Below are 13,806 nucleotides of genomic sequence, written 5' to 3'. Positions count from 1 at the left end.
CTCTCAAACCCCATCATCTCACTACTCTCGAGAAGCCATCTAGCAGGTCTCGGAGAAGGAATCGGCCTTGCAAGAGGTGCCGTCGGGGCCGCTGCTGAGCTTGGTAGGCTCAGAGCCATCAGAGTTACCCTCGAAGAGGTCGCAGGTCTTGCCAGAGTCCTGGCAAGAGTTGCTGATGGTGCAAGTGTCGCCGTAGTTGGTGTTGACTTGAGACATGTCAGCTGTGAAGCCTTTACACAAAAAGAAAGGGTTAACTTACTGCCGCAGAGAACACCACCGTCAACAGCGGCAATGTTTTCAATAACAACGTTACGAGGGCCACCGTTGTCCTTGCAGTTACCGCAAGCTCGGACAAGCTTGCCGTAGTCCTCGACGTAAAAGTCAGAGATCTCGACAGTGCCGCGGCCGTTGAACTGGACGACCTTGTCGGAGGCGTGGAAGGCACCGCCGCCGCGGATGATGGAGGTGCCCGACTTTTGCTTGAGGGTGATGGCGTCCTCGCAGACGTCCTCGAACCAGACGTTCTCGAGGGTGCAGGTGCCCTTGCAGTGGACGCCCTCAGCCTGGCCGGGGCCGATGATGACGTTGCGGAGGGTGGCGCCGTCCTCGAGGATGAACATGGCGTCGTCCTCACCGGTCTCGGACTGGTCCTTGCAGACAGCGGCTGGAGATGCGTTAGCTAGGTATGTATGGATGGTAGGTGAGGAGTCTTACGGGATCGGTCGTAGTACATCATGCCACCGTCGAGCTCGCCGGAGACGGGGATGGCAGTAGCGGCGGCAGTAGAGCCGCTGGAGGCGGGAATGGTTCGGGTGATGCCACCAGAGCCGGAGCCGGAGCCGGAGCCAGATCCGCTACCGGATCCAGAGGTGGGAGCAGCAGCGGCGCTGGTAGGCTCGACAACGGGGGTGGACTCCTCATTGTCACCCTCCTCAGCGGGCTGAGAGGGGACAGCAGCAATAGAGGTCTCGACAGGAGCGGACTCCTCGTCATCACCCTCCTCCTCAGCAGGCTGCGAGGGAACAACGGGAGCGGAAGTCTCCACGGGAGCGGTCTCAGCGTCGTTGTTCTCCTCCTCCTCCTCAACAGAGGAAACCTCAGTGGCAGGGGCCTCAGTGGACTCGGGAACCTCAACCTCCTCAGCGGGAGGGTTGGAGCCAGAGTTTCCACCCTGAGCACCAGGGACACACTGGCTGTACCACTCGTTCATCTCGACACAGGTAGAGCCATCAGCACAGTCGGTCTCTCCGGTGAAAGCACCTCCACCGCACTGGCCGTAAATCTGAACGGCAGCAAAGGCCGTGCCAAGGTTGGCAACTGCTAGAAGGGTAGAAGTTCGCATCTTGAAATAGGTAGGTAGTGAATGGATAGGTATTATCGGGCGTAAGGCTGAAACAAGGTTACAGATAAAGTTGTTGTAAAAGAATGTGGTCAGCGGGCCTGCCCGAAGCTACCAAACAAAGTAATGAAAGAAAGCTGCAAAGAAAGTCCTGGTTTGTCAGATCTCCTCTCACCCTGGGACAAGGCCTGCCTTATATATAACAATAACCATCACCACATATACCCCAGGCAGGTCCCTGAGTGAATTTGAGCATAAACACCAACCGAAGATCCCGAGACGTTAGGCGACGATACCACCGCTGGGGTAACTGTGATGGCCAGGTGGACGTGAGCAAAAGCCTCCAATGAGACTGTGCAGAGATGTCTCCCTAGCCTTGGCTGTCAGTCGAGGCCAAGCTTAAAACAGCCCTTCTCCAGACATGATTTAAGCTTGGCTCTCAGCTTGTTTGAAGTCGGGCAGTTGGGATTGGCGGACTTTCTAGAAACCCGTCATGCTTGTTGTCGAGGGGTGGGTAAGGGGCAACTATGCATCCTGGTTAAGCATGAAACTGGTGGATGCAAAAAGAACCAACAGCTCGGCTAGCGATGTGATAAGATGTCCGAGTGTTTGCTTGGTTTCACTTGAAACGAGCTGAAGAGAAGGCATGAAGTGTACCCTCGAGTTTTGAATATGTGAGCATGAAGCCGAAATAGCAGTGTCTTGGCGGGCAAATGAGACTTACCAGCGGAGAATAACAACACCAGCAACACACATCAAGACCCGCTGTTGGTTCCTGTTGTTGGTTCGCTCAGAGAAACCCTGGAGATAATCAGCCAGGATGTTTCCAGACCCGCCAGTCAGCCCCGTGGCGCCGGTAAGCATCGTTTCCAAGAGGGTCCCCCCATGTGGGAATAAGATGGGCAGGGACCAAGACCTGAGACGCACAGCGTTTGGTGTGCACCTGGGGAGGCAACGGAGATGCAGGCCCAAGACTGCAGGTAGCTCCGAGGCGAGAGCGACGGTCCGGAGAAAGCTATCTCGCCAAGCTGGGCGACAATGCGAAAAGGAATGCTTAGCATCGCTAGGGTGCTTATTCAGGGGTGAGGTTTGATTAAAGGAGAGTGAGAGCGTTGGAGATTCCACGTGCTCGGTCATGTGATGCTCCAAGGAGTGGTTCAGTGACTGCCACAGAGACGAGGAAGCAAATGATAAAGTATCCGTGTTCGTTCCCGCTCCTCCAGTCTTGTTCCTCAAGTTGTTTCTGCCTTGTTCCTGCAACATGCTACCGAATAAGGGTAAGAAGTCAACAGAGTGCGACAGGCTTGAGCCGCCTTACGCGCCCCTTGAAACAGCACAGTTTGTGATTCTAGAAGACTACCTAAGGCTGAAGATGATCATCGGCAGTGCACTATCTGCATAGTTCCCGAAAATCTCATCGCCCTAATGTTTGAAACAAAAAGTTTATCTCCAGATAGACTGTTGATACGAATTCGAGTGGTGGACTGATAGAACTACCAAGCAGATCCAAGGTATCCCCAGCTTATCCCCCTAAAGTCAATTGACTACACGTGAAAGTCACGTGAGTATTTCTCCAACAAAGCTTCGCCCACCCTTTTACCCCTTTTACAGGATTTGGTTGGGGAAGAGGTTGCAATGGTGACGCCACTGGCCCAGACCGACGGGATACCGATATTGATAAGCTTCACAGTGGGAGAGGATAAATAACGACTTGGGCTTGGCCTTTCTATGTAGAATACGACACGGCCAAAGAATTGAAGCTAGCAGGCCTTGTCACGAGAGCAATTGCCCATCTCATCGATGGATCGATGTTACAAGCGGTGACCATCACTGACACTACCGGGACTTGGAGATTGCTCTCCTTTCTCACACGAGAAAACCTGGGCCACTTTTTTAAATTGATCTGTCATTACGACGTAGCCAACGGGTAAAGAGGGCGAAAATCAAGCTGGGCTGCCTCCTTACGCCATAGTTCATCCCCTTGAAGCGAAGAGTTCGTGATAGATTCTCTTTCTTATTTTCTTCTTCCATCCTTCCCCCAACTCTTTGCTCTCGTTATCTCGCCTCCTTATCATCACGTCACGTCAGACCTTCCAAGTCTCGTCTTGTCCAGGCCAACTTTTTGACCCCAGATTTTTTGCAAGGATCCTGGCTCCTTTGGCCCCAATCAGGCCAAGCCAAGCCCCCGTCGAGACCCGGTTTTTTTCGCGTCAACGTGGAACTGAACTGCTTCGGGAGCCATAACCGTTCCATCGTCCAGGTGCCGTCGCCCGCCTCTACACACGAAAGTCGCAGCACACGCAATCCAACGCCGCACGTACAGAGACACGTACGTACGCCTGTTATCGAGACGAGACCAGCAGCCCAGTCGAAGCCGCGTCATCACTTCCGTGCCCTCATCTCTCAGTCCCTTAGCCAGCCATGTCTTCGCCGTCTGGTTCCTCCCAAGGAGGCAAGCGCAAGAGGGTCTCCCTTAGCCGTCCCGACTCATCTGTCGACCTCCTTGACAACGGTATTCAGACATCCTCCCGTGATGCCTCTGGCGAGGAGGGAGACACCACAGCCGCTGAAGATGGTCGACCTCACCACCGTGCCGCCGCCGTTAGCGGGCCCATTCCTAAGAGGCAGCGCTCCAACTCGGACCGCATCATCGAAAACACCGATCATGCCCTCGACCCCGGCGAGCCCAGCGACACCACCGAGGCCAGCATCGACATCGCCGAGCGTGTTGGTCGAAAGGCCCGCAAGCCCTCCCTGAGGGATCTCGACGATGATGATGACGAGGGCGAGATTCACGCCACAGAGGCCATGCCCCCTCCTCCCATTGGCAAGTTGACCGATCCTGCCGGTGGTTACAAGACCAACCCTCCTCCCGTCGGTCGAGCTGTCCGTGTCTACGCCGATGGAGTCTTTGATCTCCTCCATCTTGGGTGAGCCAGCACATTCTCCTCTCGCCCATGCAATCGCTAACAGCTTGCAGCCACATGCGCCAGCTCGAGCAGGCCAAGAAGGCCTTCCCCAACACTACTCTGGTTGTCGGCGTCACTGGCGACCACGAGACGCACAAGCGCAAGGGTTTGACCGTCATGTCCGCCGCTGAGCGATCCGAGACCCTCCGTCACTGCAAATGGGTCGATGAGGTCATTGAGGACTGCCCTTGGATCGTCACCCCCGAGTTCCTCGAGGAGCACAAGCTCGACTACGTTGCCCACGACGATCTCCCATACGGCGCCGACGAGGGCGACGACATTTACCAGCCCATCAAGGCCGCTGGCAAGTTCCTCGTCACCCAGCGAACAGAGGGTGTGAGCACCACTGGTCTCATTACAAGGTGGGCACAGCCTGTTCCTCGCGAACTTCTACCCCTCTAACCCAGGATACAGAATCGTCCGCGATTACGAAAAGTACATTGCCCGACAGTTCAAGCGCGGCACCTCTCGCCAGGAGCTCAACGTGAGCTGGCTGAAGAAGAACGAGATGGACCTCAAGCGCCACGTCCAGGATCTGCGCGAGAACATCACCAACAACTGGACCACCACCGGCCAGGAGCTCGGCCGCGAGCTCAAGCAGTTCTGGCCAACCAGCCGACCTCAGAGCCCTGCCCGGTTTAACAGTGCCGGTAGCGCCGAGCAGCTGCGATCGCCTACCACCCCAGGTGGCGGCTCTGGTACTCCCAAGGAGTTCATCACCGGTTACGCCTTGGGTCTTGTCGGTGGTGTGCGATCATGGGTAAGCTACGAACAGATCCTCTATGAGCCAACTCAACTAACAGCCATATAGATGACCAAGAGCCGAAGAGACGCGGCAGACGGCAGCCGACCCGTCAGCGACGACGAGTCGGAAGAGAGCGATAACATCGCCAATGCCAATGCCAATGCCAACGCCAACGCCAAGACGTCAACAGACCCCGCGATCAATACCCCGACTACTACCTCCAAGCTATAGCTGGAATATGAGATAGCTCAAGAGTGGGAAAATGGGGAAGAAGAAAAAAACGATGCCTAGTAGAGAGCAAAAAAGGACCGGGGTCGGGGCCACTACAAAAATGGGCAAAGAATTGTTTCGAACCTCGCAATGGGTCTTGGATTACTATTTTAATCAGTCTTTCAGTCGTGCACGTTTAATACAAGGCCGGCATACAAGGCGTTCCGGCTTGTCTATGTATGATTTTTGCTTGCATTGCATTGTTCATTGGTGGTGGGTTGGTTTGGTTGGTGGAGCGAGGTCTGGGTGCTCAGCCTGGATGGCGAGAGTATTCTTTGACCACGTGTGAGGATTACGAATAGGCTCGATGAATTTTCATATTTCGTGTTTGAGTAATGTATGAGTTGGCATGTGTTGCATTGTTGTGTACTTGATGTTTTGTCATGCATTTTCGTGTACTCCTACTCCGTCGGTGTTGATAGGAACTTTGGTCAATGATTACTGAGCATGCCCTTTCTTCAGCTGGTCAAGGAGCTGAAAACTCGCACTGCATTCCCCAATCTCGGTCATATTTACAGCGACACCCAAGGCACAGCTGAAGTACCTGAGAGATCCTCCCGCGAGGCTGAGTTGTCGGATATCTTCAGTTCCGATCTCTGCGCAGCTCCAGGGTAATCCATTTCCAAAGTGCATGGGGAGGGGATGGCGCAGCAGGGCTGGCGCGTCTAGGCGGCTACGCGGCTAGACAACATCGCCAGAATGTCGTGCTACGAGAATGTAATGTTGCATGAAGCTGAAGACAAGTTGCAGAGTCTGAACTTGGAGGTTGTGGTGGTAGATGTCAGCTGTATGTCGATCAGGGAAACCATGTAAGCGACCGCAGCAAAGTTGATCGGCATTTTTTGATTCTCACAGCCGACACAGATCGTTGGTGGCTATAAAAAGCTTGTTAGGTAAACTCTGATCAAACCAACGCCTTGCGGGAAACCGCTTTGGATCTGCAGGTAGCCGTCTCTGCCGCCGACGCCCCGGTTGGGAGGGACCAGACTGTCGGGGCCATTGGAGCAGGGATACGAGAGGTGGTTGTGGTGGCACAACAGACTACCGAAGGGGGGACTCGGTCTCACGCAGATGCCGTGTGAGAGAAAGACGGTGAGTTTCTCTATTCAGAGAAAAGTCTCTGGGCAAGTGTGTGGGGGTTTATCGGTTGACGCTCAGTTTGTGAGTGATGGAATCATGCCTCACAACTTCTTGATTGGGTTCCTGCGTTGCCTCGGCGAAGATCTCTGCCTTTCCCATCCACTCACGCGAGGTGGTATCAGGCCAGGAGTGCATCAAGACTGAAGTTGGGATGACACATTGCCCACGTCTAGCAACGAAATCAATGGCACGGGAAGCATGCAGCGAACGAGTTCACGGGATGTGACTGGGTAGATGAGCGTCAAGGGGTCAGAGCGTGTTAGCGAGAGCTTGGCTAAGAGATAACAGAACTAATAATTGTTTCCTCGAAGAGTCATTGGCAAGTCAAGACAGAAAAGGACGCATCTGGTTGTCGGAAGACAGAATGGGATACCGGAACCAAAAATAGGTTGGCTGTTAAGCGCCGGAGGCTTGCCATGGGTTGCAGTTCCCGACAGGCAGTGGACGTTGACAGTGTGCGCCGCATGACGGGCCGAATGCTACGGAAATTTGTGCAGCCTTGTCTTTCAGGTTGTGCATCGCCGTGAGGCCAGCTCAATCAAATAGAAGATGCCTCTTGGCTTTTTCTCTTGTACATCACATCACAGGCCGGTGAACGAGCTGAGAGCTGGGAGGTGAGTGAGTGGGTGGGCATCCAATCTCACAACGGGCGGATTTCCATTTCTGGCCAAGAGGCGGGGACAGGCTCTGCAGAGCGTGGAACATGGAACGGTCCGGAGCGCCCCGCATCCTTTTTGTCGGGACGGGGGCCAACAAGAGTTTTTGACGCTGTAGATATCCAAGCTCCGAACTGGCAAGGCATAATCGTGGAGAATTTAAGCTCCTAAATCCGGTGTCACGCTGAATGCCTTGTCATGGATAAGCTTCTCGTCACATTGCAGCACAGGCATGGATCGGGCCTGTGTTTATGCTGGGCCGTTCTCCCGTCGAGTCGACCAAGTTGGCCGGCGCTTGGCCGACAAAGCAGGCAAGCGAAGAGCAACAGTGAGAGGACCCAACACGCGCAGGGTGTAAAAATAGCACACCAAGAGGTGAGACACAGCCAATGGGCCCGTCAGTGGCTGAGCTCGAATCCTCCACCATCAACTTTGGGCCGGGTGCCCGGCCGCCCTAGCGTCTAGCAGGGGGAGGGGGCATCCAATGCCACCCTCACAACGTGTACAGGGGGGGCGAGAATTGACGCTGCCGAGCGGCTGTTGCGCGCGCGCTGAGGGAGGGATACAGGGTTCAGCATCCAACGTCTGGTGATTTGATCATGAGGAGGCGTTTTTTGAGGAGGCTTCTCTTGTTTTTGTCATTGTCGGTGAAAGAGGTTGGACTCATTGGGAGATTGATCGACTCAGTTTCATTGTTCAGAGACAGAGAGACACGGACACGGACACGGACCATGCCTGCAGCACGGTGCAACGGCGCGCTCGCCCTATGAGGCTGCATTTGCGGGGGTTCTTGATATTAACAAACCAAGTCAATCAATGTTAGAATGCAAGTGAAATGAATGAATCTTTGTTGGATTATCTCAGCAATGTAGATCCCTTCGGCAGTGTCGGGGTTCCTTCCCAGTTATTCATCAGCAAAGACATTGCTTGTAGAAGGAAGGTGCTGATGACCGCCTCCGTAAGCCAACTTGCCTCCTGTTGCAGTTGTTCGAGGTAAGGCCAGGTGCTTACCAATATCTCCAGCGCTCCGTTTCTTCCATTCAATGCTGCCTTCTAATCCTTAACACTGCAAATATTGAACTCTCACCACAACACCAGAAAACCCATGCTCGCACAGCCACTTTGCATATTTGACTCTTTCCACTGCTGCCGATCCTGTCAGCCATTCGCCCCATGATGCTCCTTTGTCACGTTGGCGACATCGATCCTAGATCGACTCTAGAGCAGTCACCAACAGACGCCTTGACGCCATACCCGCTGACGCCCTCCTGGTGCTGGCCCTAGCTCCCAGTTCCTCCGTCCCATCCTGTCCGCTCTGCTGGAGCTGCTCCCTCACTGGGCTGGTCTGGTCTGGACTGCTCCTCTCACAGCGGCCGCCGCCCTGGTTGCTTAGCTTCCCCCGCCTGCTGGAGCTCCATCCATCTCCTGCGTCTGTGGCAGCCGAGTTTTTCTGCATCACCAACGGTCCTGCTAATTATGGGTTCGCGTGCTGAGCCGTCGTCGTTCTTTGCCCGCTGGCCTGTCTCTCGCCTCGCCGCATTGGATGATCGACGACGCCATCTAAGCGCGGCTTTCTACTGTATCATCCGCAGGAGTTCGGATCTTTCGGGGCAGAGTTGAACCGTCGTTGCTGGTACAGTAGCCTTTCATGAATCTTGCGTGCGCGCGCAGACGCTAGCCGCTTGATCAGGTACCGTTCTTCCAAGGCTTAGATGGCGCTTGCGGCCCCGTCCCGCCACTCCTCCTGGCTGGTCATGGATGGGGATGGACGAACAGGGGATGGGCGGAAGCTTGAGCAACCGGCAGGGGGTGATGTGAGAAAAGAGGCACTTTTTCAGCACATTGGGCGTCCTCACCACTCACTGTTGGCATGATGGAGTCGATCACGGAACGGGCAACCAACAGGCGAGTCCAGTGCCTTGCATCAGGTGCCCTCGGTCCATCCATCACTGCTACTGTATGTAGTTGGCATCCATGCTGCCATCCATGGTGCTCGGGGGTGCTGCATCCATCCATCTAATCTTGTACTCTCCAACCCTGGCTCAAGGGCCCTGCGCCCCATGCTCAGCTCGCAGGGTTGTCTTCAACCTTGGGTCGACGCCTGTTGCTCACTTCACTCGCACTTTGCTGCCCAGATCCTCTCCGATCCTTTCTTTTGATGACGCTTCCTCCGAGTTCCTGACAGCAATGCCTCTCTCGGTTTGCATCTTTGTAATCTTTGCAAATCAGGTCGATATCGCACTCGGACAGTTTCTCTCACTCACACTCACCCCTACATCCCTGCTCACACTTGCACTTGGCTAGCTTCGCCCACGCTTTGTCCCCCCCAAGTTCCAGCCTTAACCGTCCGTCTCTGTTTCGTCTCGCACCCATCCCATCATCGACGTCGACGTTAATCTGGGATCTTGATTCTACGCCAACTCCCCCCACTATTCCTCCCGCCTCCTGCTCTATACCCTCCTCCGTTACATGACCCAAAATCGTTTCACCAGCCTGGACTTGATCTTCAGCCTCCTCGGGGGCTGTGTCTTACTAACTTTGTCCGTGGCCTTCTCGAACTCTCCGAACCCACTGCCTCATTAACCAGTGCCCCGGTTGTCACGACTGGCCATGGCTAGTCTCAAGAATATCATGAACACCGACGACGAACACGTCGATCCGCGATCCGGAAGCCGGCCCATAGATTTGGCTTCAAGGCCGTCCCTGCGCCCCAATCCATCGGCCTCCGGCTCAACCTCATCGTCTTCCCATAACAGCAGGCCTGATCCACCTACTTCTTCGACGATATCTTCTGTCGTCGATCACCTGTCATCTTCGAGCACCAACCACAACATGACCAGCCGCCGTCGTAGCAACACGAGTCTTGACTCTCTCGAACTGTCCAGCCAGGCGGGTCCATCGTCAAACGCTCCCATGAGGCCCTTTACAGCAGGAGTGGGCAATGAGCCCCATGTCAAACTGACACCCATCACTCGAAAGATTAGCAAAGCAAAGAAGGGCGTTCCAGTTCATACCTGTGATCGATGTCCCAAGGTGCGATACCTAGCTCCTTATCTTAACTCCGGACAGTTCCAACTAACTAGCTTAGACCTTCTCCAGAGCCGAGCACTTGAGGTTTGTTCTTCTCTTCATGGCTACAACCATATCCTAACCATTTTGCTACAGACGGCATCAACTGAGTCACTCACCTCCTGATCTGTGCTGCCAGGTTCCAGGTTGCAACAAGACATTCTACAGAAAAGATCTCCTTGACCGACACATCCAGAGACAGTACGTGGACAAAGACACGTAGGACTAGGCTATCTGAAGGCTAACCTGTTGTAGTGAGCAAGAGAAAGGTGCCAAGGACCCGAAACCGTCCGTTTCTCGACGCAACTCAAAGACATCTACACAAACATGCCCAAACATGACTCAGGAGACGGGCTTGAAAATGCCTGACAACCTCAATGGACCCCGAATGGGTGCCATGGGTGGCTCAACAAACAACTCTACAATGGTCTCCGGATCGTGGACATCCATGACCGCTGCTCCAAGTGTAAGCCAGAGCTACACGACGCCGTCCAATATGACGAACACCACAGACAACTATCCTATGGGAGGAACAGACTATGTTATTGGGCCGACGACAAACGATACATTTGGTCAATATGATTCAGCACCCCGAGCTATGCCGGAACTTACAATGTTAGCCATACCTGATAACGGAGCATCAGAGGTGCGTTGGCGAGACTCAGGGATGGCTTCTTCAGCTTCAGAGAGCACCTACTCGACACCATCGGACAACATACGGCACCCACAGTTCCCCATCCGTACCTCAAGTGAGGACTGGATCAACTCTGTTCCATCTTACCAAACCGCCTCAAACGAGTTGCGAAACCCGAGCATAGAGAATGGAGCATTCTCTGTCCCTTTTACATATACCAGCTCACCCCCGCAAATCTACCAGCCCGTATTTGGTGACATGGGCCTCCCTCTCCCTGGGTACGCTGAAGGGGATACGTTTGGTAGCGCGGACCAGATCCCAACCTCTACAGTTCGTAGCATGTCCCCTTCACTGGCTGTGGCTCAATCTGAGACTTTAGTCGCCATCCCATCGATACCATCAGGTCGGATTTTCGGCCTTTCCGGGTGCGGCTCTCAGCCTCCAGATGGGGGCAGCCTATTAAACATAGAACTGCCAGTGTCGCTGAACGCAGCGGCTAGCGAGGCAGTTCCGGAATATCTCAAGGTCTACTGGGACAAGGTGCACCCCAACTATCCTATAATCCACAAGCATACCTTTGGGAAAGCAACTGTGGCCGCTGCGGAGCATCTCGAGGTGCTCCGGTATGCCATGGCCGCAGTGGCAACACAATATCTTGCTGATAAGGACGACCGCATGAAAGGGGCTCAACTGCATGCCTATGCTTGGCAAAAGTCCAAGGTGGTGAGTACAAAGCGGCCAGATCACAGCCATGACAGCTAGCTAACTAATGGATGGTAGTTTACTCAGGAAGACGAATGGCCGTTGCCTGTCAAGCAAACCGTTCTGCTTTGTGAATATTATGCACGCTTCCGCGGTAGAAAGACCCAGTCTTACAAACCCTCTCCCCGGTTCACTTCACTCTATCACAGGGTTAGTTCAGCTTGATCTTTTTTCATTTTCATCACCACCTTACTCCCCAACGACAAGATGATCTTGTCGATATTCTTCTTCTTTAACTTTTTTACATTTTCTATTCATTTCTCTCTTTCGATGAACAACTTAACTTCTCCGGATGCCATGCTCAACTCCACGATAGGTTGTCGGTGGCCAGAATAAATCTGCTCCCTTTTTGTCTACCCGTGATACCCAGCGCGCATGGAAGACGTGGATTGAAACAGAAGCCCACCGGAGGCTGGTGGCTGCTTGTTTCTTGTTGGATGTGCACAGCTCGCGTTATCACGAAGGCCAACACGTTTCTGCGGCCGGCCTGGATTATTCTTCCCCAAGTACCCTTCCTATACCTCTCACAGGCGACACAACGCAGCTCTGGGAGGCAAAAGACGCCCAAAGTTGGGCCAAGACACGAACGAAAAAGAGTCCGAAAACTCTCTGCAATACGAACCTGGGGACACTCGCCGCTTCCAACATTGCCACGGCACCACCCTTTGACGCGTCGGTCCTACTCGCGGCGTATTCGCTATTCCTCTCTCCTCTTCAGTCTCCAACACAAGCCAGCCCCATGGACAATCTAAAGGGCATCCAAACCGAGACGACTCCCATCTCAAAGCTCTTCCCTAGTTCTGCCGTTGCCAACACCTACCTGGCCCTACAATACACCCCCCTTGAGTGCCTTTTGTCGGTGGCTGGGGAGAGTTGGGTGTTTAACAAGAAGGTGCCTGAAGTGAGCACCTACAAGGAGCATCAGAAGGTGGTTGAACAATGGTGCAGATCCGATATATCGTCCATCGCAGCAGTCTTTGCTGCCCGGGCACTGAAAGCTTTCCTCAACCTGGGAGCTTCATCGGACCAAGCAGAGGAAAACAAGGCAAAAGAGACACGCCGAAAGACTGTACCATGGACAGACATCTCGGACTACTGGGGCGTGTACGTCTGCGCTCTGATCTGTTGGGCCTTCAGCCGCACGGGCGATAGGGACAGATCCAACACACCGGTATCACGGGAGACAGCGACACAGTGGATATTGGCGGCTTCAGATATGGAGCCAGCTGATGTACAAAGTCAAGTCCAACGCTACGAGGCTCGAGGAGTCGTCAAGCTTGCGCGGGAAGCGTTGGCGACCGATTGTCTCGGAGGAAGGAACATTATGTTTGAAGATGCCGTGGGGGTTTTGAAACAGCTGGAGGGGAAGTTGGTGGGGGCAGTCTAGAGGGCGTTTGAGAGAGGCCTGGCGTTGTGAAGATGGGATTGCACTTTCTTGTTTCTTTTTCCTTTTTCGTTTGGGTTCACATGGTATCATGAGGCTTTCATGAAGACGGCGCACAGAGATTGGCGTTTGGCGGTCAAAAGAGAAGGGACATTTGGTTGCACACATACGATAGAGAAGGGTGTTTATGGATGGGCTTTGACCCCCAACTTGGGGATTCAGTATGCCTCGGCATAGAGTAGGGCACAGCAGAGTAGAGTTGCAATAGGCACTCAATTTACCACTTGGCGAGTTCACATGTCTGGGTGAATGTTTGACTTGGCGGTAAAGTGGTTGAGCCCCTCTTGAGTATCGAGCTGAGACATGATGTAAATGTCATTGGGTGGGTAGGCGTTGGACACTGATACCACAGGATGCACCACATTTGTTGGTGTTGGAAGTATTTCATCGGAAGCATCGGAAGGATGCCGAAGGGTGAGATTAAGGAATGTAGCTGACAGAGGGTAATTTCAGACTGGGCTGCGATTAGTGGTTACAAGTAAGAAGAACAACGTCATGTCGGTATGAATAAAGAAGTAACGTGGTTATATGGGAAAGGGGATGTGCTGATGGGAGGGGAGCTTTGATGAGGGGCTGGATCTGGTGGCTTGGAGCGCTGTCTCAGCCTCTCGAGGTAGAATGGAAAGGATCTCTGGTCGGGATTCCAGTGACGTCGGCATGACTTGGGAGAGGGTGTCAGCGGTGAAACGTAGAGTGAGATTTGGCTGAGATTTGGGTAGAGTTTTTGTCGTGATTTTGCGAGCTGAAGGAGAAGTGGTCACTTGTGCACATGATATCG

General features: G+C 53.8%; 3 protein-coding genes across 3 annotated transcripts; 2 read left to right on the top strand and 1 right to left on the bottom strand.

Moving 5' to 3' along the window:
• Window positions 1-39: 39 nt before the first annotated feature.
• On the bottom strand, window positions 40-1,342 carry NECHADRAFT_41889 (uncharacterized protein; the record flags this gene model as incomplete). Its single annotated transcript, XM_003050679.1, has 4 exons — window positions 40-206; window positions 260-664; window positions 715-1,129; window positions 1,187-1,342. 4 exons carry the CDS (start codon window positions 1,340-1,342, stop codon window positions 40-42), a joined length of 1,143 nt encoding a protein of 380 aa, XP_003050725.1.
• A 2,418-nt stretch (window positions 1,343-3,760) lies between these two features.
• On the top strand, window positions 3,761-5,656 carry NECHADRAFT_100466 (uncharacterized protein; the record flags this gene model as incomplete). The annotated part of the gene is made up of 4 exons (XM_003051056.1): window positions 3,761-4,269; window positions 4,320-4,670; window positions 4,723-5,068; window positions 5,120-5,656. The coding sequence occupies 4 exons, from the start codon at window positions 3,761-3,763 to the stop codon at window positions 5,282-5,284; spliced, it is 1,371 nt and encodes a 456-aa protein (XP_003051102.1). The 3' UTR covers window positions 5,285-5,656.
• A 4,070-nt stretch (window positions 5,657-9,726) lies between these two features.
• Window positions 9,727-12,971, top strand: NECHADRAFT_41324 (uncharacterized protein; the record flags this gene model as incomplete). Its single annotated transcript, XM_003051055.1, has 4 exons — window positions 9,727-10,187; window positions 10,300-10,393; window positions 10,454-11,545; window positions 11,901-12,971. Coding segments are annotated over 4 exons (2,718 nt in total), but the record flags the coding sequence as incomplete, so codon positions are not given.
• Window positions 12,972-13,806: the final 835 nt, after the last annotated feature.

The sequence above is a fragment of the Fusarium vanettenii genome (assembly GCF_000151355.1).
Source record: "Fusarium vanettenii 77-13-4 chromosome 5 genomic scaffold NECHAsca_5_chr5_3_0, whole genome shotgun sequence".
NCBI classification, from domain to species: Eukaryota; Fungi; Ascomycota; class Sordariomycetes; order Hypocreales; family Nectriaceae; genus Fusarium; species Fusarium vanettenii.
The sequence above is the reverse complement of the archived record's forward strand: the minus strand, read 5'-3'. Positions and strand labels throughout refer to the sequence as shown.